Source organism: Zeugodacus cucurbitae, chromosome 2, assembly GCF_028554725.1.
Source record: "Zeugodacus cucurbitae isolate PBARC_wt_2022May chromosome 2, idZeuCucr1.2, whole genome shotgun sequence".
Lineage (NCBI taxonomy): Eukaryota > Metazoa > Arthropoda > Insecta > Diptera > Tephritidae > Zeugodacus > Zeugodacus cucurbitae.
Genome location: NC_071667.1, coordinates 31817329 through 31844707, shown reverse-complemented (window position 1 = coordinate 31844707; position 27379 = coordinate 31817329). Strand labels below are relative to the sequence as shown.

The 27379-nt window shown below is 36.6% G+C and overlaps 2 protein-coding genes and 1 long non-coding RNA gene across 5 annotated transcripts; 2 read left to right on the top strand and 1 right to left on the bottom strand.

The window, feature by feature from the left end:
• Positions 1-286: 286 nt before the first annotated feature.
• Positions 287-14175, bottom strand: LOC105219599 (cholesterol 7-desaturase nvd). Of its 2 annotated transcripts, none has more exons than XM_011195859.3 (8): positions 13966-14175; positions 11376-11566; positions 6785-7127; positions 6007-6186; positions 4815-4941; positions 3521-3632; positions 603-776; positions 287-536 (listed from the first exon to the last, which is right to left on the bottom strand). In XM_011195859.3, the coding sequence occupies exons 2-8, from the start codon at positions 11526-11528 to the stop codon at positions 375-377; spliced, it is 1251 nt and encodes a 416-aa protein (XP_011194161.1). In that variant the 5' UTR covers positions 11529-11566; positions 13966-14175; the 3' UTR covers positions 287-374. The 2 variants fall into 2 exon arrangements, with proteins under 2 accessions (XP_011194161.1, XP_011194162.1); XM_011195860.3 differs by lacking the exon at positions 13966-14175 and adding an exon at positions 13830-13962.
• On the top strand, positions 5110-6770 carry LOC128919968 (uncharacterized). The gene is made up of 2 exons (XR_008470077.1): positions 5110-5826; positions 5894-6770. It is a non-coding gene; the product is annotated as an uncharacterized LOC128919968 (long non-coding RNA).
• A 2589-nt stretch (positions 14176-16764) lies between the features above and the next one.
• Slc45a2_1 (proton-associated sugar transporter A) lies at positions 16765-23180 on the top strand. Of its 2 annotated transcripts, XM_011195861.3 has the most exons (8): positions 16766-17191; positions 19009-19271; positions 19978-20250; positions 20306-20407; positions 20479-20690; positions 21149-21594; positions 22291-22465; positions 22834-23180. In XM_011195861.3, exons 1-8 carry the CDS (start codon positions 17004-17006, stop codon positions 23062-23064), a joined length of 1890 nt encoding a protein of 629 aa, XP_011194163.2. In that variant the 5' UTR covers positions 16766-17003; the 3' UTR covers positions 23065-23180. The 2 variants fall into 2 exon arrangements, with proteins under 2 accessions (XP_054081885.1, XP_011194163.2); XM_054225910.1 differs by lacking the exon at positions 19009-19271 and having other exon boundaries at positions 16765-17191; positions 19967-20250.
• The last annotated feature ends 4199 nt before the right edge of the window (positions 23181-27379 follow it).

Sequence of the window (27379 nt, the reverse complement as noted above, 5' to 3'; positions counted from 1 at the left end):
TGTTGTCCGAATGGACGAAAACACTCCAGCCCTGAAAGTGTTCGATGCAGTACCCGCCGGAGGAAGCCGAGGAAGGGGAAGGCCTCCACTCCGTTGGAGGGACCAGGTGGAGAGCGACCTGGTTACACTTGGGAACTCCAACTGGCGCCGAACTGCGAAGGAGAGAGAGAGATGGCGCACTATCGTCGATTCGGCTATAACCGGCTAAACGGTTGCAACGCCAATCACATACATACATTATTATTAGTAATAGTTATTAGTATTATATATAAAAAAAGAATAAATATAGCTTGATTAAAAACTTTTTAGGTAACTGTTCTGTTTATTGAAAAATTTTAGTTTAGTACATGTAATAAAAAAAATTATAAAATATTTTACCAGTCCAGTATTTTTCGTGCGTCAATAAAGGACTTGCTGTTTTCTGTATAGAATTGCGAGAACCACATTCTAAATTTTTTTATGCCAATATCTTCTTTTACTAACAATGGCGTGCTTCGAAATAATTTATGGTTCCAGATAGCCATGTCTCTTTCAAACTGTAAGTGATTCGAAAAAATAGTTTTAATAAGATTAAAAAAAAAATAAATATATGAAAATGTTACCATAACACTTTCGGCGAATATCAATATCTTTATAATAGGGCCCAGGGCTCTGCTTGCATAGAACCTATGAGAAACTTTTTGTACAAGTGGTTCAATTGGAGTTACAGTTTGCAGAATTTCAATATGCCCAAATACCGACGAGTTCAAATCCATATGTACGAAAGAAGGACCAATCTACAAAAATGAAATAAAGTTTCAAAATTATAATAAAAAACGTGATATAACCCTATAAATATGTTTATCAAAATGATCAATCATGTCCAAAAAATGGCCTTAAAGGAAATGCTATAAAGAGCCATAACTAAACCACAAATAAAGCTCTGAAAATCAGATTTTGTACACAGGATGGCAACGGGCAGGGAAATATGTACACGTAATTTTTTTTCGAAATAGGTTTTTTGTATATATTTATCTCGAAAACTAAATAAGCTATATAAACAAAATAGCTGGACACATTTGCTTTAGCATCCAATCATACACCATGAAAATGGGTGAAATCGGATAGTAACCACGCAAACCACCCATACAAAGGTTATGTTGAAAACATAATACATCAATAAATTTAATGTAATCCAGAGAATTCTTTTTCTTCTAATAGTGTGTCTCTGTATCAAAAATTGGTACAGTCGATGGACTTTATACATATTATATTATTTTCAGCTGTTCTCGTGACAGATGAGATTTTATACAGATATACTCCGCGTGTATTCTTATAATATATGTATACTATACGCGCTCTTTGCATGGGCATTCGTTCGTACTCTCGCGACAGACGAGATTACATACCTACATATATGTATACCAGTGGTCGGCACGAGAGGAATTGTGATTGTGTATTAAAATGTTAGGCTACAGAGTTCTCACTGGGTATTCATTATTTCGTGCTCACTTACACAATCACAATTCCTCTCGTGCCGACCACTGGTACACAATTGTGCCGACTCAAGTCACACGTACGCTTACGCTCTATCATTCAGTCGTTGTCGAACCAGCAGCGAATGAACATCGCGCATGGCTGTGGCACTTTGCATAAGCATACGCAGTCTTTGCATGGGCATTCGTTTGTGCCCTCGCGACAGACGATATTGAGAGTTTTTTATATTTATTTTATAAATGAATATTAAACGGAAATTTATTTATTTAAATATTTCATTTGACTTGTGTTGCTGCTATGGTCTTGTGTTAAAAAAAACAAATCTAAAGTGTTAATAGAATTAATAAAAACATTGTTGTAGAGCTTTTGTACACTATAGTGATACTATATTTTGTGTACATTATGTCATCACGTAAGTAAATTATTATTTTATTTGGTAAATTATGTTACGTACACGATATGTACATAAACAAATGCAACACGTTATTAAATAAAATTATCACAAACAATTTGACCCACATATTCGGCATATATATGTCCATTGAAAGTTAAGTATATGGGAGTTAGGTGAAGTTATGACCCGATTTCACGTATTTTAGGCACGGAGACATTATATTAGAAGAAAAATATCCCCTCTGAATTTATTCAAAATATCTGAGAGATTCACCTATATTTTCGTTAAAAAATTTATTCGAAGCTCTAAGGTCCTCATATTCGATGTATGAGGCCTTGAATACTTATGGTCCGATTTTGGCGATTTTTAGAAGAGCGATGCCACATTATAAATTTAGTATTTGTGCAAAGTTCTATTCCGATATCTGCACTGGTGCTTCCTTTATATATTGTAAAGTAAACCATTCAGATTGGCTTCAAAGTTCTGGTATATGGGAAGTAGGCGTGGTTGTGAACCGATTTGGCCTATTTTCACAACATATAATTGGGATGCAAGGGAAATATGGTTTTTGACCCATAAATGGGCGGAACCACGCCCATTTAAAATTTTGTTTACAATTTTGAATGCAGCTCTTCTGTGCCTACTTTATAATGAAATTTAAGGCTTCTGTTGCTTTTCCTTACTGAATTATAGCATTTTTAGTAGTTCTCAACATAAACTTTGTATGGGAGGTGGGCGTAGTTATAATCTCATTTTCTCCATTTTTGGACTATATAAGGAAATACCTGAGAAAAACGACTCCTGAAAGTTTCGTTGATATAGCTTTAGTAGTTTACGAGATAAGTATAAACAAAAAACTTAGTATGGAGCGTGGCCACGACCACTTCCCAAAAAAGTTACATCCAAATATGCCCCTTCCTAGGACAATCGTTTGTACCAAATTTTAAGCTCATAGCAAAATGTATGGCTTTGTTGTAGCTCTTTATGTGTTTTCGGTTATCGCCATTTTGTGGGCGTGGCAGTGGTCCGATTCCATCTTCGAACTTAACCTTCTTATAGTGCCAAGGAACACGTGTTCCAAGTTATCTCAATTTTTACTCAAGTTATAGCTTACACGGACGGACAGACAGACATCCGGATTTGAACTTTACTCGCTTAGTTTTAGGACTTACAAACAACCGTTATGTGAACAAAACTATAATAGTTTCTTTTGTTGCTTTGTTGCGAGAGTATAATGAGAAACACGTGGGGTACATATATGTTTACAATAGTGTACAATACTATTATCCCCCTATCTGCTGTCTGTTTCTTCGGCTAGGGAGACAACTTCATGTATTACCAACAGTTACATTACAAAAATACAAGTTTGGCGCTAGCGTTTAAAAGGCGCTACATTTAAAGTTTGAGTTTGATCAATTTTTACAAAATTACAGAAAATCTCGAAATTTAGGGAAATTAGGAAAATTAACTCTATGCTCATTTCAGCTAAGAATTAAAAATTATCGGAAAGCCGGAAAAGTAGGAAAACCTGAAAAATCGAAAATATACTCATTTTATTAGAGAATTTCACTAGGGACGTGAATCGAAGGGGCACTTTAGCGGGGATTACTTTATTTGAATAAATATGAAAGTTTAATGCTGTCATATTACCTGTCTAGCTTTTATATCTACTTGAATCAGCTGATATTTAAAAAACAACTGGAGATGATGTGTTAAATGGAGTGTTGCGATATGGCTTTTTGATGATGATAAAATACTCCATCTGGAAATAAATAACGGGCAAAATATTAGCAATTATATTAAAATAGGGCTTTGAATAAACATAACTACATATGTTATATAATTCTATACAAGTCATAGTTTTAGTAACTTCTACACGTTCATTTGTATGTTAACGAACTGAAACTGTATAATGTGAAAAAAAATTAAAATAATGAGAATAATCAGTAATTAAATATTTTATTGTTTATGAATAAATTTGAGCATGATTTCTCACATATTAACCGATATATACTGTATAAAGTCCATCGGTACTGGGGGCTAGAGTAAGTAATGACCCGATTTTGCCCATTTTCGACACAAAGACAAAATATCACACATATCTGTTCTGAATTTATTTAGAATATCTGAGAGATTTTTCTATATTTTCGGTAAAAAATTAGTAAGAAGCACTGAGGTCCTCATACGGGTATCGGTATCTGGGGCCTTCAAATCTTATGGTAAAAACTACAAATGTGCAATGTTCTGTTCCGATATCTTCACTAGTGCTTAAATTATGGAGTGTAAAGTAAACAAAACAGATTGATTTCAAATTTGTGCTATGTGGGAAGTAGGTGTGGTTATAAATTGATTTTACCCATTTTCAAATTATACCATTGGGATGCCAAAAAATGTAATGGTCTGAATTTCATTGGCATTCGTCGAGTAGTTCCTGAAATATTTTTTTACGAATATCTATGTATCTATATGTTTGACTGACTGTATATATTATATGGAAGTTGGTAATTTGTTTGTTTGTTTATACTTTATAAATACAACTGGACGTTTGAAATCCTTATATAAGGGATATTGGATCCGATTTTATTAATTCGTAACATTAGGACACATTATTAGGATAAGAGCCCCAAATAAAGTCATTAAAATATTTGAGAGATTTATTGGTATTTGCGGTAGGAAGTCAGGCATAGACATCTGGGGCCTTGAAGAGTTGTGATCCGATTTCGGATTTTCAAGTGAGCGGTGCTTAATTTTTATTATATATTGAATTACAATTTGTTCCAGAAAAGCTGGTGGTTCTACTCCCACTGTAATATACCATACACGAGTTTTAGTATTTTTCAACATAACCAACAATATACTTACGTACATTAAAAATATGTATACATAATATTTATCTAAGCTTTAAAATTGCTTATATTTATATGCTATAACATTTAAAACTTACGCGGCCTTCCAGTGATGTTGCACATATTTAAGAAACAAACTTTTATCAGGATTTTGTCCACTCGAAAATAAACACGTTTGATGTACTGCTGAAAAGTGGGCTAAGTCAGCGCCATTCTCGGGTATTTCTGAAATGAGACAATCATATTATTATAATTTTACATTATTTAATTTAATGGATGTTTTATAATTTTCATACAAACTAAAATATTGTATTTGCAACTGATGTTATCAATTATTCTTTATTATTCGTAATGTTCTTTTAGATGTATCGCATATGTATATCATTCGGAAAACAATGGCTTTACTCTGTTACTATTTGTTTTAATATTTTAAATTCTAAAAACAACAAATGGGGATTGCTGGGATTATTGCATGATGTGATTGAATACTATTGAGGAACGCGATTTCACTACACTCTTAAGGACGCGGGGAACTGTGGAACGGTATCTCAAACTCACTACGTACCGCTGCAGCAGAAACAATTGGATTTTGACAAGGCTAAGAACATACTCATGTAGAAACCAAAAAGGTAATCTGTTGACCGCTGTCCAGGGCATTTTGAGTTTATGGAGGGCACATTTCTCTAACCTGCTAAATGGCAGTGAAGTGACATGAAATATCTCAATGACGTCCTATGACTCTACAGCTTATCGTTTTATCGTCTGAGGTATTCGCCGTGCCCTTTCTTTCGAAAACTCCTAGTGTCGTCTCATTAGATGTTGGCATCGTCCACGCATCTGCACCATAAATCAGGACAGGAATAAGGAGCGAACTTGAAGAGTTACTTTACTTTTCAAATGCCTACTCAGTCCAAAGCAGCGCCTGATTGCCAAAGTTATACTGCGTTGGATTTCATGGCTGGTTGGTGTTGTTGATGCTGACTACAAAGTAGACGAAATTGTCTATGAAAGTTGTGCTCGTAAACAGTGACGTGAGAGCCAAAACGCGAAAGCGCTGACTTTCTCAATCAATATTGTCTCACTAGATCACACTACGATGGATATAGCATGGTATGGACTCACTAAAATACGTGGTGTGTTCAAAAAATAACGGTGATTGTACAATTTAAAATTTCAGGCGTTTGGAGAGTCGTAACCAGAATGTGGAGCCTAAGGAATTTATGGACCGAAAACGAATACTATTAGATAATGGTGATTTATATATAGTCTTAGCGTTACTTTTGCTCTTACCTTGAATATGACAGTCAACGTAAAACTCATTGCTACCTTGGAAAACTAATTCCTTGTTTTCAATTGAAGTAAATAAAGGCAGCTCCCATAGAATTTTTTCACTTTCCGAATGATACCAAATGAAAATGTTGTCATTTATTTCGCGGCATATCCATTTTCGAACTTTAATTCCCTTACGATCTGAAATGTCAATATCCAATTTAGTATCGTGTATAAATAACCATGTATAAATTAATGGTTTTTAAATACATTCGTCTTCACCGAGTTTTATTAAAACATACCACAGACTGACCGTTTTATCTGGAATAAATTTGCTTAGAATAAAATATGAGTATGAAGCAGTACATTATCAAAAGTACAATATCAGTCAATTTGTAAGATATATTAATGAAATTAAGTGAACATATTCCCTCATAATAAGCGCCTCTCGAACTTCCGATTGACTTTATCATACACATATGTATATATCGGTCAGTATATAAGATATCGTAGTAAAATTAAGTAAACGGATTATCATAGACGTAGTGATGTTCAGTCCGGTAAATAAATGATATATAATGATTTTACATATTCTGGCCAATATATTTAATATTTCAATGAATTAATGGCGACATTTTTTGGTCAAAAACAAATAAAGTCGGTTCTGTCTTTGGTCTAGCTCTCATATACCTAAATTTAAGTATATTGTTCTATACTTTTACAAATCTGAAGGAGAAAAAATTTAAACAGCTTGCGTTAAATATTACGGTTGGAAGTTATACATATATATAATACTTGCCGCCACAGCTATAAGGAATATTTGCACATGATCCATCACTGCCCCTAAAGCTCCACTGATGAAAAGGACACTCAATATTATCACCATTTATTCGCCCACCAATTGCCATATTTGCACCAAGATGAGGACAATAAGCATTTAATACGCTTACTTCCCCGTCAATGTTCCGAAAAATAGCGAAATGTTCTCCGAGGCAAGAAACATATCTACTGCTCTCTGGTTTTAATAATGATGATTCTAAAATACAGTACCAGCCATTTGGATAGGGAGGAGGCAATTGCTTCAAGCCTATTAAACGTGACCGATTATTCCTTTTATTAAAACTTATATCAGGCGCATGTCTCTGAAAATAACAGAGTATGGAAAATTTTAATAGTTATCGTATCAAAAATGAATACAAGATTACAGCATTCGTTTACAGTTAGCTTTTTTGGGTTTTAATATAAAGATACAAATAAATAATTTTAATTATAAATATGCCTTATGATATTGGATAATTTTATAGATGGCGATTTTAAGAATTATGTTCATTGTGATATTTTATCTGCACATTGTTTAATTTGGTTCATTATGTTGTACATTTCCATTTTCGATTTGACAATTCTCTTCATTCTGGGTCCTGATTATATAGGGGAATAGGGAAATCTTTAATTATTTTATTTAAAGATCAGAAGGGCTGCGGGTAAAATTTTGCCCGACTACCAACTTACTATATTTTGCTTTTTTATATTCTCGCAACATGTTGCACAGATTATAATAGTTTTGTCCACATACCAGTTGTTTGTAAGTCCTAAAACTATGGTTATAGGGTTATGTATACCAAAGTGACCACGGTGACAAGTAGAGTTCAAATCTGGATGTCGTCTCTCCGTCCAAGCGATAACTTGAGGAAAAAATGTGATATCATGATGAAACTTAATACACGTATTCTTTGATACCATAAAAATGTTGGCATTGTAAGCGGGTAGAAATCGGACCACTGCCACGTCCACAAAATGGGCGTAACCTATAAAGCAGAGGATCACACTAGGGAGGAACATATTTATAAGAAATTTTTTTGGAAAAGTGGACGCTGCCCCGCTCCCTTTATGTTTTCTGTATATATCTCATAAACTACTAAGGCTCTGTACCAACTAAAATTCTTGGTTTAATTTCCTGTAGGCATTTTAATATGTACTATGAAAATGGATGAAATCGGATTATACCACGTTTTCCTTCCATACAAAGGTAGTGTTGAAAACTACTAAAAGTTCTGTAATTTAGTAAGGAAAAACACAAGAAACCTTAAATGTTACGGTAAAAATGGTGTAGAAGGGCTGCGCTCAAATTGGTATTAAAAATTAAAAGTGGTGTATATAACCCGTAGGATGGAGTCATATGTAGAAGTTCACGTAAGTGAGGAAAGTTTCTGACTGTCATTCACTTGGGAGTGGCCAGGAACGATTCTTTTACATGTGGCTCAAGCAGCTCACGACTTCCGGTCTTAGACCAAGTATCCTCTGGGTAGCCAACAGACATCCGTTTGGAGGAGAGCTAAAGTGAGAAGGCGAAACCCGCTTATGCGGTTGTGCGTAGGGTTTGGGACCCACCACATAAAAACACCCCCCAATGAAAAGGAAGAAACAGCCTCGGATGAGAGACCCCAATTTTGATGACGACCTCTGCAAACGTTTAAAGGACTACGAATTAAGGGCATGCACCTGGAATGTCCGGACTCTTAATTGGGAAGTTGCCTCTGCCCAGCTGGTTGATGTCCTCGTAAGAGTAAAGGCTGACATCACCGCAATCCAAGAAATGCGATGGACGGGACAAGGACGGAAGAAGGTGGGTCCTTGTGACATCTACTACAGCGGCCATATAAAGGAGCGCAAATTCGGTGTGGGATTCGTGGTGGGAGAGAGACTCCGTCGTCGAGTCCTGGCATTCACTCCGGTGGATGAACGTCTAGCCACAATCCGCATCAAAGCGAGGTTCTTCAACATATCGCTGATCTGCGCCCACGCCCCAACGGAAGAGAAGGACGAAGTGATCAAAGATACCTTCCATGAGCGCCTAGAACGTACCTATGAGCGCTGCCCTCGCCACGATGTCAACATCGTGCTTGGCGATTTCAACGCTTGGGTGGGTAAAGAAGGTGTCTTTGGCACAACAGTCGGAAAATTCAGCCTCCATGACGAAACATCACCAAACAGTCTGAGGCTGATCGACTTCGCCGGGGCCCGAAATATGGTCGTCTGTAGTACTAGATACCAGCATAAGAAAATCCATCAAGCTACTTGGCTGTCCCCGGACGACATGTCTCCAGTGTTTTTGATGTGCGTACGCTTCGTGGTCCCAACATCGACTCGGACCACTATCTTGTAGCAGCTAAGATACGCACCCGCCTCTGTGTAGAAAAGCGCACACGTCAACAAACACAAGGAAGGTTCGACATCGATAAGCTGCAATCACAACCGACAGCCGAACGATTTTCTACTCGACTTGCACTCCTGCTCTCTGAGAGCACTCATCAGCATCTCGGTATAAGTGAGCTGTGGGACGGCATATCAAACTAATTACGTATAGCTGCAACCGAAACCATTGGTTTTCGGAAAAGTAAAAAAAACAGCTGATATGATGAGGATTGTCGTCTCGCAGTGGAGAGAAAACAGACTGCCTACCTCGCAATGTTACGATCGACCGCAATAAAAGCGGGATGGGAAAGATACCGAGAGCTGAAGAGGGAAGCGAGACGCATTTGCAGACAAAAAAAGAACGAGGCCGAAATGTGTGAGTATGAAGAGCTTGACAAGCTGGCCGACAGGGGTAATGCTCGAAAATTTTACGAAAAGACCCGGCGACTAACCGAAGGTTTCAAGACCGAAGCACTCTCCTGTAGGACCCCCAGAGGTGATCTAGTTATTGATGACCAGAGTATACTGAGTTCGTGGAGGGAACACTTCTCCAGCCTGCTGAATGGCAGTGAAAGTACAACACCAGGAGATGGCGAATCCGATTCCCTAATCGACGACGATGGAACAGATGTTCCATTGCCCGACCGTGAAGAAATTCGAATAGCAATTACCCGCTTGAAGAACAATAAGGCGGCGGGGGCCGATGGATTACCGGCCGAGCTATTCAAATACGGCGGCGAAGAGCTGATAAGGTGCTTGCATCAGCTTCTTTGCAGAATATGGTCGGAAGAAAGCATGCCTGACGATTGGAATCTCAGTGTACTCTGCCCAGTACACAAAAAGGGAGACCCCACAATTTGCGCCAATTGCCGTGGGATAAGCCTCCTCAACATCGCGTATAAGGTTCTGTCGAGCGTATTGTATGAAAGACTAAAGCCCACCGTCAACAAACTGATTGGACCTTATCAGTGTGGCTTTAGACCTGGAAAATCAACAACAGACCAGATATTCACCATGCGCCAAATTTTGGAGAAGACCCGTGAAAATAGGATCGACACACACCATCTATTTGTCGACTTTAAAGCTGCTTTCGACAGCACGAAAAGGAGCTGCCTTTATGCCGCGATGTCTGAATTTGGTATCCCCGCAAAACTAATACGGCTGTGTAAGCTGACGTTGAGCAACACCAAAAGCTCCGTCAGGATCGGGAAGGACCTCTCCGAGCCGTTCGATACCAGACGAGGTTTCAGACAAGGTGACTCACTCTCGTGTGATTTCTTTAACCTGATGCTGGAGAAAATAATACGAGCTGCAGAGCCAAATAGAGAAAGTACAATCTTCTATAAGAGTGTACAGCTACTGGCGTACGCCGAAGATATCGATATCATTGGAAACAACACCCGCGCTATTAGTTCTGCCTTTTCCAGACTGGATAAGGAAGCAAAGCGTATGGGTCTGGTGGTGAACGAGGACAAGACGAAATATCTCCTGTCGTCAAACAAACAGTCAGCGCATTCGCGTCTTGGCTCCCACGTCACTGTTGACAGTCACAACTTTGAAGTTGTAGATAATTTCGTCTACCTGGGAACCAGCAATAACAATGTCAGCCTGGAAATCCAACGCAGGATCACAGGTGCTACTATGGACTAAGTAGGCGATTGAAAAGTAAAGTCCTCTCTCGACGAACAAAAACCAAACTCTGCAAGTCTCTCATCATTCCCGTCCTACTTTACGGTGCAGAAGCGTGGACGATGTCAACATCCGATGAGACGGCATTAGGAGTTTTCGAGAGAAAGGTTTTGCGGAAGATTTATGGTCCCTTAAATATTGGCAACGGCGAATACCGCATACAATGGAACGATGAGCTGTATGTGTTATTCGACGACATAGACATAGTCCAGCGAATAAAAAAACAGCGGCTACGCTGGCTAGGTCATGTTGTTCGAATGGATGAAAGTGCTCCAGCTCTGAAAGTATTCGATGCAGTACCCGCTGGTGGAAGCCGAGGAAGAGGGAGACCTCCACTCCACTTGGTATAAACAATTGGCGCCAAACTGCCAGAAGGAGGGATACGTGACGCGCTGTTTTGGACTCGGCTATAACCGCGTAAGCGGTGTCTACGCCAGTCAAGAAGAAGAAGAAGTATATAACCCGTAACGATATGCAAAAATTTTTAAACAGAAATGATATATAAATACCTTTTTCCAGTTACAAGGTACGAGGAAGAGCCAATAGATTGTAACTATGAATAATATCGTTATAATTGAGAACATGTTTTCAGGAGTTAATAAGTGAAATGTTTTAACACAAAAGTTGCATTTTAACAAGAAAGAATTCCAATACACGTCCATTACGTCGAAACCAGTATATAGGGATGTCGGGACGAATACTGAAATTAGATTAAAAATAAATTAAATAAGAAAATGTTTAGTTAAATTTAAGACTATAATTAAAATAAAATGTAACTACTTATGCATACTAACATTCGAAAACTAGACGTAAAAACATATAATAAATTCACATATGTATGTATGTATGCAAAAATTATTGAAAAATTCATATAAGGATTTACGAGAAATAACGGAAATTTTCGTTTTTTGAAAAAAACATTTATTCATTCATCTACATTAATGTTGTAGCCTTTAAAAGAGTATCCATGCGATATTCTGCACTTACATACGTCAGCGTTTCTTTCAAACGTCGAAACCCTTCTCAAACACAATTTTTGGGATATTTGTTGGATCCTGAATGATGAACCAGTTGTCTAATGTTCCCTTCCGTCTTCAACCACTTTGATGGATTAGTTTTGCCTAAACTTGAAAATATTTCTTTGTCGAACTTAGCCTTTAATTTCTTTTTTAAATACGATTGTGTCGCTATTAAAAACGATATCGCCATTCTTCGCTTGCCTTAAATTCCACAGTCCACGAAGACTCGGACCAGAAAAGCTCGTTGAGCATAAACACCGAGAAAGGAGAAGAACTTCTTCGCTCTCTGCAACTCTGGCAACAAGAAAGGACTCCAGAAGAAATTAAGCAAGGAAGGGTTGAAGACGAAAGTGTGATACATCGAAATCAAATAAGGCAGCCCTTTACCGAAGGCGGCAAAGTGGAAAAAATGCAAAGGCGTAGCCCTGCAACTAAACGTCAGACATGCGGACGACAAGCCGACAACGTCCAAAGCAGCGGCGGCAGCCAGCCAGATTGCAAAACGATAATTGACCGCAGCAACCCGCTGTTGCAGATCTAATAGGAGCGGTTGAAAACTGGGGATATGAACTTATTAGAAGCACACCCAATCCAACATTCGATAGAGCAAGGTGGCTTGGCAGGTTCAAAATATTGATATGTAATGATGACCCTTTGCAGACATGGGGGAAGGAAGTTGTAACAACACTTCCGAACCTGTGGGAGAACGCGAGACGTGCCGTCTAGCAACTAGACAGTAGTAAGCATATCGAAATTTTCGAATGAAGACGCAGGCTAAAGCACATCCTCCAGATTAACAAAGCGTCAGACGATATTTGGTAGTCAAGGTTTGGGAAGATGGCATGAGGCGTTGGAAGCTTGTTCATTCACCTCAAGAAGCCACCCCGCAGACGGTACGAGAACATGCCTAATGGCTATGATTTATGTAGCACTTTCTGATGAAGATCATGATGAGACACATCATATTGACGAGTCTAAATTCAACATTGAAGATGTGGTAGTATTTCCTCAAGAGTCCTGTTTCCTATTTCTTCAGACTGATGTCATATGAACTGTTTTTTTTATATGGACGCTCTTCTAATCTTGACCTAAGTTCCTCAAACGACTTAGGACTGATACCCACCGAGCCTAAAGAGAAATAGGCTCTCACTAGGTTGTACATTTCATCATATTTGGTGCAATTCACCTCCAGTGATACACAAAATTTGGTCCAGCTACCCAGGACGATAAATAAACACGCTACTAGGACGATTGTCTTACAGGGTGGGTTGTGATTGAGGCTATGAGTTATCTGAGCGTTTATGGCGCTAAATGCTGTTGTGGTGCTGTGTACTTTACGGAATCCAATGGTATGATAAAGTCGGTTCTCAGGTTTCAGCAATGGGACTACTCTTCCGATTTTCTACATTTTGTGTATTATAGTGACAGTTTGAGTACTTTGGTTACGATATTTATAAAATTTGTATTTCGTCATTCATTGTGCAGAATGTCGGATTGTCTATCTGTTTTGCCAGCTCCATCCACATACGATAATTTATCAGGCCAGAATGCCAAAGATCGTGATCGCAAGTAACTGAAGAATGTATGTATATATTAAATATTTTGACCTCTGACTATACGCTCACCAAATTTTCCTAAGATATTTCACAAATAAAACGATATATACGGTATAAAGTCAAGCGTAAATTGGAATATTTGTTAATGAAGTATTGGGGGGCTAGAGGAACTATTGATTTTGACAAATTTTCAGCAGGGCGACACACTATTATAAAAAAGAACACAACCTTAAAATGCTTTCTAAGTATGTTCAACCATTTTATTATATTAATTAGGATCACTATCATAAGGAAACATTATATTCCATCTTAGATCATACAAAAGAATTCTGTAAAATAGTATACGGCTGAGTGAAGTTCGAAAAAACGTTAGCCCGAATGTACATACATGAGTATGGAAGAAATACTACATTTAGTTGATTATAAATCCAAGGTCTCGCTAAGAACTATTATTCACCAATAGAATAAAAGTACCGAATACTGAAATATTTAATACTTGCACTCTTATCTGTATAAAAACTTACTCTGCAAAATTTTAGCTCTACGTGTATTTCAACTTTTATAAGTTCAACAGTTTTTAATTACAAATAAACTTGCACTGACGGCACTCTTTTATTACAATGACTGGTATCTTATATCATTTTACACTATAAATTCAATATATTCTCGCTTAGTATATCGCTGTTCTTACTACTCTCCGAAAGTCATATTGAAGTTATACGTATGTGTACTTACTATGAACATATACATACATATATGTACATGCAAATGTAAGATTATACATTAAAATGCAAGCAAACTCGTGTGTTTTAGTGCTTTAATATACATATGTAAATATTTGTGTATTAACATTAAGACAGATCTTTTTTGTCGTTAATACTTCACATTCCCAGATTCAAACACCATGCTTCTAAAATTAAAATAATAACAAGTTCGGGTGCAACATACCATTTTATAGTGAGAGATTTAACGGTATTTTCGGTAAAAAATTATCGATATGCACTGAGGCTAAATTGTTCGGTATTTGGGGCCACGAAAAGCAATAGTCTTTGATAGAAAATAGTCGTACTTTAGGTTTGGTTTTTGAACCAAAAGTGGGGGGCACCACTCCCATTTGTTAAGTTTTTATACATTTGAGTGTAGCCCTTCTGTGCCATTTGTTCTGGCGTTCCTCAAAATTAGGTTTTTAGTCCTTAATATATTCCAATAACTCCTAATACTCTGCTCCTGAATATCAAGTATCAGCAATGTATCACTCATGATTATATAATTTATTGTCGAGAGGAATATCCAACAAGCGTTCTTTAAGATTGAAATTACTACGGTGCATTTAAAATATTGAGAAGGAAAAAATTCATGTTTGTCACAGCAAACATTAGCACAATGTAATATGTATTTCCAATATCGAACAACGGCTTGATTGGTTATAATAAATAATCGAGCTTATTGCAGAGATTCGTTGAACAACAGTATACGCAGTGCAAATAATAAAACTACAATTTTTTTGTTATATGTACTTTCTTTATTATTTTATTTCATTTTTGTCTATTGTTTTCAGATTGTGTGTTATTCGAGAAGTTCAGGTCGGCAATAATTTTTTAATAATAATAATTTTACCGCATTCCTGCATATTCCGAAGAAATAAATTCTTCGAATATGCATGTACATACATAGGTTTTGTGGACAATGATATACATACATATGTGTATGTATATACGACTATATAGAACAGGAACAGCTAACCTATATATACATAGAGTATGTCAAGAATGGGTTTACACATTGAAAATAAACACATTTTTTTTACATTCCGCAGCAAAATATACTGATTTTTACTTCAGTTTAATATTGTTTAATCTAATAGGGAATTGATTGAAAAAAATGCAATATAAAGACAAACTACAGCAAAAAAACAAATATCATTCAATTTTATTAGCTTCAAGAAACTCTTCTTTTCACAATTCAAATGAAATTTTGGTTTTTCTCATATCTAAAAACAATAGAGTTGCAAAAGCTTACCGTTTGAAGTGATCCAACTATTGTCCTATAGTCACCAATTGGGTTAAAGCTTTAGAGAGTTATCAGAAATGTTTTCTTTAACACTGAAAAGAGTGTACAATGTATATAATCGAGCCAAAAATGAAGAAAGACTAGAACCAAAGCGAAAAAGAGGACCTAAACCAAAAAGTACTGTACGCGCAGTGCGCTTAATGACTTGACCAACCTGACCAAAGTCCACCAATTTCGGTTAGGGATCTTACGAAGGAGTTCAGCAAAGAGTTCAATAGTCAAGATTTTCATGAAAATTTAATGATTGTTTTTTAAGGCAAAACCATGGAGTGAAATTAAGGAATTCTTCGATGATCTATACAGTGACTGTTCTCCTTCGATAACGACTGTCGTTGACTTGGTTTAACAAATATCAATGTGATGATAGAAAACGGCTATCATGTAAGACAACGTCACTAAAGCGTACATCTTGTGTTGGCAGATCTCAAGTAGGTATCTCAAAAAATGGCCTGGTGCTGCATGAAATATTGAATATGAGAAAGCTGACGGTGGGGTATGTGTTAAGTTAGCTATTCCGAAACACAAGCGTCTGTACCAGTGCTTGATGCTATTTAATCGCATTACGAGAATTGTCGTGGACAGTTGATTTCCTTTTCGAAGAGAGCGACTGCCCCTCAGGACGGATTAGTAATGTCCAGGGATGGACAGAGAATAAGCATGTACTAAAAGAGCGTATACGTACACATGTCGATTGTCACTGACATGCACAAGCAAAGAGCGTAAAACGTGCACATACGATGGGACAATATGTTAAAAACAACTAAAAATTTTAAAATAATTTATGTAAAATAAATACATATATAGAAACATAAGTGGTAAAGTGAAAGTGCATAATATAATATAAATGAAAAATCCATAACAAATCCAGAAATAACATGTTAAAATTTATCAATTTTTAAATTTGAACCTCGAACATCTCGAAAACTATAGGTTTCTGCGGCTATAATTATATATTCTTAATATGTAGAATCATTTCTATTCGACTATATTGATTCGAAATCTTGGGTTCCCTTTTCCCAAGGTTTTTTTTCAGACAAGTAAAAAAAGGTCGAACATCGCTACTTAAGTCTATCGGCTTAAAAGGAGATTAAGTGGAGAAGTAAATCGCTATTTTTCCAAAATAATCATCTCTCGTTTGTAAGCTAGGTACTTATTGGGCCACCATCGTATGTATAAAATTTTTCATTATTAGCGCGCAAACGCGCATGCTTGAATGTGATATCTAAATAGTGGCTTAAAATATTTACTAATATATTTTGAATGCATGTATTCAAACGCATTTATTCGAGTACATACATAAATATGCACTTCGATTAGAGTGGTCATACAATATTTCGTAAAATAGTTGGAGAGGAGTTCAGCAGGAATAGTTCAATTTGTGCTGTTTATTACTAGTATTAAATAAATAAGTAATATAACCTTTATACTTATTTGAATCGAATAGCAGTTTATTAACTGCAAATAAACTTCTGGAAAATACATAATTATTGCAATGGAGAAATTGAATGAATATGAAGGTTTTTCTGGTCGACTACATCATTGGCGTGAGTCGTTTAAAGATTTCATTTTAACACAAAGGGAAAGGGATTCGACAAACATCTTTCAATTTTTTAAAAATACTGCGAGTAAAAATTTAAGTGGAAATATTAGCGCTACTCAGGATTTTTCACATATATACAGGTAAGGTTGATATTAGTTAGCAATAAAATGTAAATATTTCGACAAAATAAATGCCTTTCAATCGGAAGAATGATTTCAAAAGCTCTTAAGAAATTCTAAACTCGAAAAGATTAGAATAACGAGGCGTAATGTCGTTAAGTAATTCAAAGCATGTTACTGCAAAATTATGAACCTATTACGCTCAATGTTAAATGTCATATGCTCACTTAGTTTTATTATTATATCGCGTCATATATAAACAAGTAAAGAAGGGCTAAGTTCGGGTGTAACCGAACATTTTATACTCGCGTAACTTATTTATTTAATGGTATTATGGTGACATACAATTCGGCATAAAGTTCACTTTAATAGCGAAATCGTTATATATATACGTATCAGTCAATAAACACACCTAAATTCCCACCTTTCCATGAGTATTGCAACCTGAGAGAATAAAAGATGTTAAACTGTCCACATGTTTAGCCTTTTCTTACTTCTTTACTTTTGTTATACTCTCGCAACAAAAGTTGCTAAAGAGAGTATTATAGTTTTGTCCACATAACGGTTGTTTGTAAGTCCTAAAACTAAACGAGTTAGATATAGGGTTATATATACCAAAGTGATCAGGGTGACGAGTAAAGTTCAAATCTGTCTGTCCGTCCGTCCGTCTGTCCGTCTGTCCGTCCGTGCAAGCTATATAACTTGAGTAAAAACGTGTTCCTTGGAACCATAAGAAGGTTAAGTTCGAAGATGGGCGGAATCGGACCACTGCCACGCCCACAAAATGGCGATAACCAAAAACACATAAAGAGCTATAACTAAGCCATAAATAAAGTTATGAAAATAAATAAAGTGTTGAAAATGACTTAAAGTGCGTTAACTCACTAACGAGAAACGTCAGAAACACAAAATTTTACAGAAGAAATAGCAGATGGAAGCTGCACTCAGATTTTTTTACAAAATTGAAAGTGGGCGTGGCGTCGCCCACTTATGAGTCGAAAACCATATCTCAGGAACTACTCGACAGATTTCAATGAAATTCGGTATATAATATTTTATTGACACCCTGATGACATGTGTGGAAAATGGATGAAATCGGTTCACAACCACGACTACTTTCTTTATAACTCACTTTTGAATTCCATCTGAATCCTTCACTTTATAACATATACATTAGGAACCAATGATGATAGCGAAATAAAACTTTACACAAATACAGTATATGATCTGTGGCATCCCTTGTGAAAAAATTGTCGAAAACGGACTATAACTTTTCAAGGCCCCAGATATCGAACATGTTGAACTCAGCGCCTAAGGTTAAATTTTAACCGAAAATATGGGTAAATCTCTCAACTAATTTAATGTAATTAAGAGGAAATTGTTTTCTTCCAATAGTGTGTCTCTGTTCCAAAAATTATTAAAATCGGGTCACAACATCTCTTAGCTCCCATATACATAATTATAGGTTTTGCAAAAATATCATCCCCTAGCTCCCATATACCTAATTAAAGGTTTTTCAAAAATTCGTTGGGCTTTATTACGCATATATGTATTGGTTAATATGTGATATATCTTAGCAAAATTAAGTGAGCGTATAGTATTGGATATAGTGTACCTTGCTGGTGAAATTGAATGAAATCGGTTCAGGAATTACCTCAGCCCTCATACACTATATAGGACGATTTTCGTTATTCTATTAAACTTTATGCCGAATTTATGGGTAAATTTGTGCGTTATCTTAATAAAATTTCTTCAATAAATTGCGAGAGTATAAAATGTTCGGTTACACCCGAACTTAGCCTTTCCTTACTTGTTTTATTTAAACTACTATTTTACAGACATAAAACTCGCATGGAGTTGGTGAAGATTTCTGCAGCTGTTATGGGTATTGAATTCTCGTATGCTGCTGAAACTGCCTTCGTTTCCCCAACTTTGCTGAAAATTGGTATAGACCATCAGCACATGACATTAGTATGGGCTTTATCGCCTTTAGTTGGATTTATTGCGTGTCCTTTCCTGGGATCGATGAGCGATCGCTGCAAGCTAAATTTGGGTCGAAGAAGACCTTTCATAATTTTGCTGTCTATTGGAGTTGTTTTTGGTAAGAAAGAAATGCAAAATAAATTTATCCGCGTATTTTATTTTTTTTTTTAATTATATGTATCATTAGCAATATGCTCATTATACAAAAAGAATACAAGTAAGGAAGGGACCGGTAATCGAACATTTTATACTCTTGCAATTTATTTATTTAATGTTATTAAAATAAAACACAATTTGTTCCGTATATTCGGCATAAAGTCCAGAAGAATAACGAAAATCATTATATACGCTAATAATTTTACTTATTATTTGAATTTAAAAAAAAAATTTTTGGGAGCTATGCTCCTTTTATTGAAACCAGAATATGAACTAAAGTTTACAATTCTTCTTAAACCTAAGTTTGCCACTGCATTGTTGATGAAAGTCGTTGACTTGGCGCTTCCCGCAGGTTGCAGCTCATTTGAAAATGTCGAAATCGGACTATAAATTTTCAAAGCCCTAGATATCGAACATGAAGACCTTATTGCCAATGAATAGCTTTTTTTTACCAAAAATACCGGTAAATCTCTCAGATATTTTAATGAAATTCAGAGGGAATATGTTTCTTCTAATAACTTCCCATACACCTAATATTAGGGTTTTCAAACACCTACTTTTACACTTAAGTATGTATGATAAGTATTAAGATAGATTAAATATAACTAACATTTTAAAATAAATTCTACTTATAATTATAATGTTTAATTGCCGAAGTTTATTAACAGGACTGCTTTTAATACCGAATGGTGAACAATTGGGTTATTGGTTTGGTGATGACTATCCAGAATCACCTGCTTCTGTAATAAATGAAACTAATAAAAGTTTAAATATGCTTCCACATCGCGTGACCGCTTCACAAAATGTAATAAATCCTGTACCACGGCATACACATCCCTGGGGAATTTTTTTCACTGTTTTGGGTACAGTGTTACTAGACTTCGATGCGGATGCTTGCCAAAGCCCAGCTCGAGCTTATTTGTTGGATATATGTCTTCCGGGTATTAATTTCTAACTAGTAGTGGTAGTTTGGATTTAACTTTCATTTATTTGTAGAAGATCATGTTAAAGGACTTTCTACTTTTACAATAATGGCTGGTTTAGGCGGATTTATGGGTTACTCAATGGGAGCCATCGACTGGGATACAACAATAATAGGTATACACGTTGTCTATTATATATATATATATTATGCTATACTTTAATACCAACCTTTCACAATTTTGCAGGCCAAAAACTAGGTGGTCATATTAAAACAGTGTTCACTTTGGTTACTTTTATATTCACATTTTGCGTAACACTAACAATTACAAGCTTTAAGGAAATTCCGTTATGGGTTATTGCTGATAATTCAAATGACAAACGTCAAAAAGGAAATATTGTGAGTGAGGACATGGCTGAATATGGTGCAATAAATCAACAAACATGTAACGATGAGGAGGTAAGTGTTTTGAAGACAAAGACCAGGAAGCCCACCTAAACTCAGTCCCGCACTGAAATAGCAATGGCCGTTCGTATAATATTGGCTGCCTCACTATCATGTACTAGCTCTGGTGGTTTTTCGTTAGTGCCAAAGGGCAAAGCTAGTGAAGCCAGTTAGCTATGATGGAAATTTTTTGGTACAAGATGCTGTTAAAAGATAGTGTTGAATCCGCATCTTCTTGAGAGTCGCTTAGAAGCTTTTTTTCAGTGTATAATTTCGAGAGTCTGTCTACGAGTTCAGACCCGAAGAGTACTCACCTTCGCTCGAGGACTCCATCTCCATCTTTTTATCGATAGCGTTGGCGTCTGTTTTATATGTCATGGTTTTTACTTTAGTAAAACCATAACTAATCATTGTTTTATATTTGTTTTGTATTAAAATTTAATTTCTTTAAATACTATACAATTTAATTAAAGATTAATGACATAACGGAAATAGTGGATAATTTAACAAACCGAATGTGTTCAATGGAATCAATTACATCTAAAGAAAAAGAAGAAAATGGAATTTGTGAAACCCATAATGAAGAACCGATATCGAACTTGAATGTTAACAACGCCCCCACTCAGAGCGTCGAAAATTTGTCACACTACTTATACTCTATTGTATATATGCCACATTCTTTACGAATGATTTGCTTAACAAACTTGTTTTGCTGGATGGCTCATGTCTGCTATTCTTTATACTTTACGGACTTTGTTGGTGAAGCAGTATACATGGGAGACCCAAAGGCTATTGAAGGTAGCAACTCACAAATACAATACGAAGAAGGCGTACGTTTTGGTTGCTGGGGAATGGCTATGTATTCGTTATCCTGCGCTTGCTACTCATTGGTGATAGAAAAATTAATTAAAAAATTTAGGTAAGATTTATAAAAATATTTTTTCGTATACATGTTTCTACATAATCTCTTACAGTTTTGTTGGTATATCTCACATAAAATTTGTTGGAAATGTTGGTGCAAGTTTCCTTTGCCAAGTAAAAAAAAATTTGGAGCACACATCCGTTTTATTTAGCTGTCATTTAGTCAGAACGAGAGTGAACAAAAAATCAGAAGAGTGGGCGACGAAGACAAGAGAAATTCGCCTCTCTTCGTCGATCCCTCTCCTACAAAATAAGAATTGCCGCAACAGGAGTTGACACGTCTGAAACAGCTCTAAGGGCAAGAAACTAATTAATATCTTATTCATGCAACTCTGAATTTTTGTATTCACACTTTTCTTACATGATTTTTTGTTTTCTCTCATTCTGACCAACATCTAAATAAAACGGCTGTGTGCTTCTATTATACGAAGAGAAGGGAATTTCGCCTCTCTTCGTCGCCCCCTCTCCTATAAACTAAGAATTGACGCAACAGGAGTTGACACGTCTGAAAAAGCTCTCGTTTCAGTATATAAACTACGGGTTAGTGAGTTTTTCGTCAACTTAGTACATTTGTATAAGGGGCGCGTCATCGCCCTTTTCTGGGCCCAAAACGCTATCCACTCGACTGATTTCAATTATATAATGTGTCTCCTACACTGGAGTAAATATTAAATTTTTTTCTGTTTTATTATAGCGCAAAAGTGGTATACGTAGGCGGATTGTTTTTCTATAGTGTGGGTATGGCATTAATGGCGTTAACTCGAGCTAAATTCAGTGTGATCATATTTAGTTGGACAGCAGGAGTTATGTACTCTACATTATTTACTATGCCTTACCTTCTAGTGGCGCACTACCACTCTATGGGAACCGTAAGTAAAATTTGTATTACTCATACAATGCAAAGTCATTATTCACGTTATTTCTAAATCTCAGATTATTGTACAGTATTAGTCTTTTTTGTCGATTATCTGATTAAATTATACTTTAGGTTACCTTGCTCCTCTATAGCAGTTTTACGGACGTGACGATGGTTCGATTTCGTTCTTTTTCAACCGTCTTCGTGTCAACTTTTACAATATAAAATTTTTCTATAAAAAATGTATATTCCTGATTCCGAAATATTGTATTATATATAAATACTAAGTTTATTTCAAATATTGACCATTTGTTCATCTTTTTGTAGATAAATACTAAGTTTCTTTCAAATATTGACATTTTGTTATATTTTTTATTTCAGTTTGAACTTGATGGATCTGGTACTCCTAATTTAAGCTCCAGTACCCGTGGATTGGGAACAGATATTGCAGTTGTTAGCAGCATGGTATTTCTGGCGCAGTTTATTCTTTCTATTTGCATGGGTACCATAGTAAGTATATCTGGAACAACGACTGCCGTAGTTGGGATGGCAAGTTTTCTAAGCTTTTGTGGAGCAATAGCCGCCACTAAAATTATGTATTTAGATTTATAAACTTTATAACGCTAAATATAAATGTCCAATTCTACACTTATTCTCAATATATGTATATTAACGAAAATTTGTTCATGAATAGTCAGTGAATAAAAAACGAAATATAAATAATCGCATGTTTCAAATACTTTTCTGTACTATCAAATAAAATGTACATTTTTAAAATTAATGTAGATATAAGCAACAGGAGCTACGTATGAAGACCCGTAGGGGTTGTCTGGGTCACAATGGTTAATTCGACGATGCTAATACCCGTGACTGGATAAGCAATCGTGTGTTTTCCAACAATACTTTCGGTATCGTAATGGTACCTTGTGCAACGTGTTTTTAATAAGGGGTATGAGCACCTCGACTAACCTGTCGTTATCAGGGCACACTTTTAACCGCAAATCGTCGCTGCCATCCTTGGTCACAGCCAAAACCCAGTGGGCTTCAAGTCTTCTGCCTAAAATAAAAAAAATATATATATATTGCATTATATTTTTATTATTCTTCTTCTTCTTGACTGGCGTAGACACCGCATTCGCGGTTATAGCCGAGACCACAACAGCGCGCCACGACTCTCTCCTTTTGGCAGTTTGGCGTCAATTGGTAATACCAAGTAAAGACAGGTCCCTCTCCACCTGGTCTTTCCATCGGAATGGAGGCCTTCCTCTTCCTCGGCTTCCACCAGCGGGTACTGCATCGAATACTTTCAGAGCTGGGGCACTTTCGTCCATTCTTCTGAATTCGCCGTTGCCAATGTAAATAGGATCATAAATCTTCCGCAAAACTTTTCTCTCGAAAACTCCTAGTGCCGTCTCATCGGATGTTGAAATCGTCCACGGATGTCTGTTGGCATCTGCACCATAAAGTAGGACGGGAATGATGAGGGAATTGTAGAGTTTAGTTTTGGTTCGTCGAGAGAGGACTTTATTTTTCATTTACCTACTATGTTCATAGTAGCACCAGTTGGCAAGAGTGATTTTGCATTGGATTTCAAGGCTGACATTATTATCGGTGTTGATGCTGGTGCCTAGCTATACGAAATTATCTCCAACTTCCTTTTTTCATGGGTCTTTTCCAAGAATTGGCGTATGGTGAATATCAGGTCAGATGTATATTTTCCTGGTCTAAAGCCACACTGATAAAGTCCAATCAGTTTGTAAACGGTGGGCTTTATTCTTTCATACAGTACGCTCTAAAGAACCTTATAAGCGATATTGAGGAGGCTTATACCACAGTAATTGACGCAGATTGTTGGGTCTCCCTTTTTAAGGATTGGGCAGAGTACACTGAGATTCCAGTCGTCAAGCATGCTTTCTTCCGACCATATCGTCGTCAATTGAGGAGTCAGCAGGCTGGAGAAGTGTTCCCTCCACAAACTCAGTATACTCTGGTCATCCACAACTAGATCACATCTGGGGATCTTACAGGAGTGTGCTGCGGTCTTAAAACCTTCAGTCAGTCGCCGGATCTTTTCATAGAATTTTCGAGCATTACCCCTGTCGGTCATCTTGTCAAGCGCTTCATACTCACTGTTTTTTGACTTTTCCGAAAGCCAATAATTTCAGTTGCAGCTGTACGTAAGGAGCTTGATATGAAGTCCCACAGTTCCCTTATACCGAGAAGTGCTCTCAGAGAGCAGGAGTGCAAGTTGAATAGAAAATCGTTCGGCTGTCGGTTGTGATTGCAGCTTCTCGATGTCGAACCTTCCTTGTGTTTGTTGACATGTGCGCTTTTCTAAACAGAGGCGGGAGCGTATTATAGCTGCTACACACATCAAAAACACTGGAGACATGGCGTCCATCTAATCTAATATTACAGGCGACCATATTTCGGGCCACACCGAAATCGATTAGCCTTAGGCCGTTTGGCGATGTTTCGTCATGGAGGTTGAATTTTCCGACTGTTGTGCCAAAGACACTTTCTTTACCCACCCTAGCGTTGAAATCGCCAAGCATGATTTTGACATCGTGGCGAAGGCAGCGCTCATAGGTACGTTCTAGGCGCTCATAGGCGGTATTTTTGATCACTTCGTCCTTCTTTACGGACGGAGTCTCTCTCCCAATACGAATCACATTTCTTGAATGGCGGTGATGTCGTCAGCCTTTACTCTTACGAGGACATCAACCAGCTGGGCTGAGCTACCTTCCCAATTAAAGGTGCGGACATTCCAGGTGCATGCCCTTAAATCATAGTCCTTAATACGTTTGCAGTGTTCGTCATCAAAATTGGGGTTCCTTATCCGCGGCTGTTGCTTCCTGTTCATTGGTTATTCGTTTTTATGTGGTGGGACCCAAACCCTACGCACAACCACATAAGCGGGATTCAATTTCTCACTTTAGCTCGCCTCCAAACAGATGTCTGTTGGCTACCCAGAGGATACTTGGTCTAAGACCGGAAGTCGTGAGCTGCTTGGGCCAAATGCAAAAGAAGCCTCAATTTGTTTTTATCCAGGGCCACCAATTTTATGGAGCGCATCCTGATGATCAATTTGGTATATCACGACAGCTTCACGGCAATAGTTGAAGCAATCACAATTGGTAAAAATTGAGTTCAACGAATCCTTGGTGTTTTCAAATAAAGTTCCCGTGACCCTTCAAATCGCCGTTCGGGAGCGGCGCTGTCCTGTCCTACATTGAACGTCCCCACTATACTACCTGATAGGGAAATCAATATTGCAGATCAACAATATCTGTGTATGGGACACAATTTCTTGGCTAAAATTCTTTCACAAAGGTTATAGTATGTTTACATATAAGGAAATTATCTCCATTTACGAGCTTAATTCGATTATCTGTAGTTAAGAAACGAGATTTACCATATGCAATTCCTATATTGATGATCCGTGATTAAAAAATTATCTCGTATTATACAAATAGCTTTTCGGTGTTTTGCGAAGAAGAGGAGAAATGTCAAATTAAAATGTAACCTAAAATGGCCGACAGCGAAAGAAAGACGTGTAATACAACAACACATTTGACAGTAGATAATCTCATTGGACTATATGTAATATTATGTTCCGACAGACACAAATCTGCGGGGTTAAGGTTGCTGAGACGTTTAACTCACTAAACCGCTGGATTTAACGAGATTTCGTCATACAAAAATGGCACTTCAAAATCATTTCACCAAAGTGATTTGAAGCTGAACTTCTCTAAATCCTCCTGTGCGACTCTGATTTTGCGCCATCTGTTGGTCACACTTGTTTAATTGCAGCTGTTTTTGCCACTACAAACTGTCAAAGTGAAAAAATAAACACACAATTTAAAAAGAAGAGAAAATAACAGACAAAGTTCAAATCAAAAAACAAAAAAGAGCAAATAAATATAAATAAAAATATAAAATATAAAATAAAACAAAATAATGGCTCAGTGTATAAAAAAGAAACGTGTTGTTTGGAGTGAGGCTACCGAGGCTGATTTAATTCAGCTGTGGCAAGAGAAGAAAGCCACAGCTTCGTTCTGCTAGGAAGAACAGCCACATGTATGAAGAGATGTCCAGCGCCATGGTATATGTTGGCCATATATATACTGCACAGGAGATAAAAATAAAATTACATAATTTGACAAACAAATACAGGTAGGTAATAAATTATGCAGTAAACGTACATCATTGAGTATTATTTTTTTTATAATTTTAGGCAAGAGAAACAAAAAATTTTTTTTTGTACGAAGCGGTTCACCAAGCGGTAGGCGGCTACAAGAGCTTTTGTTCCGCCGAGCTTGTGGAGGACAGCATCGAGGATAAGTTTTATTTGTTTTGTTTTTAATATGTATACATATTTTTAGGTGATATGGAGGCGATTTACCTGGAGGCAGAAATAGAAGGGGTCGCCGCTCCCGAGCCCAGACGCTGGCCCTTCTACATCGGGTAGTTTTTTTAAGGCGACGATTTTTTTAAGGCGATAAAAAGCGTCTGTATATGTTACAAATGTATGTGAACGATGTCAGAGAAATGAAGGACTCTTTCATCGACTTCCTTCGTCGCCAAAACTAGATTTAAGTAGAAATTAAGTTTTAGTTTTAAGATATGTAAATAAAAAATGTAAATGAATTTAAAAAATGAATATAAGTAAAAGAATGTATGAATTGGAAAATATTAATATAAATAAACTTAATAAATTTATATATTATATATATATAAAATATAGAAATATTTTTTTTTGTAGTGGAATAATATAATATAAATAAAAATAACGGTAACGAGCTCGTGGGATTCTATACTAAAGCCTAACCTTTATTTATTTAATATTATTAAGATATTTATGTGCAACATGTTGCGAGGTTATAATCACATTTATTTCGTTGCAGTCAAGTATCAACGTTGGGTA

Bases quoted from the DNA above. Each gene is read 5' to 3' on its own strand.
- Slc45a2_1 (XM_011195861.3), top strand. From the start codon at position 17,004: ATGGAGAAATTGAATGAATATGAAGGTTTTTCTGGTCGACTACATCAT. The intron at 19,272-19,977 runs GTAAGAAAGAAA...GTTTATTAACAG, and splicing joins GTCTATTGGAGTTGTTTTTG to GACTGCTTTTAATACCGAAT. The intron at 20,408-20,478 runs GTATACACGTTG...ACAATTTTGCAG, and splicing joins CTGGGATACAACAATAATAG to GCCAAAAACTAGGTGGTCAT.
- LOC105219599 (XM_011195859.3), bottom strand. From the start codon at position 11,528: ATGGACGTGTATTGGAATTCTTTCTTGTTAAAATGCAACTTTTGTGTT. The intron at 6,187-6,784 runs GCAAGTATTATA...TTGACATTTCAG, and splicing joins TATTCCTTATAGCTGTGGCG to ATCGTAAGGGAATTAAAGTT. The intron at 4,942-6,006 runs GTAAGAGCAAAA...GTCTCATTTCAG, and splicing joins CGTTGACTGTCATATTCAAG to AAATACCCGAGAATGGCGCT.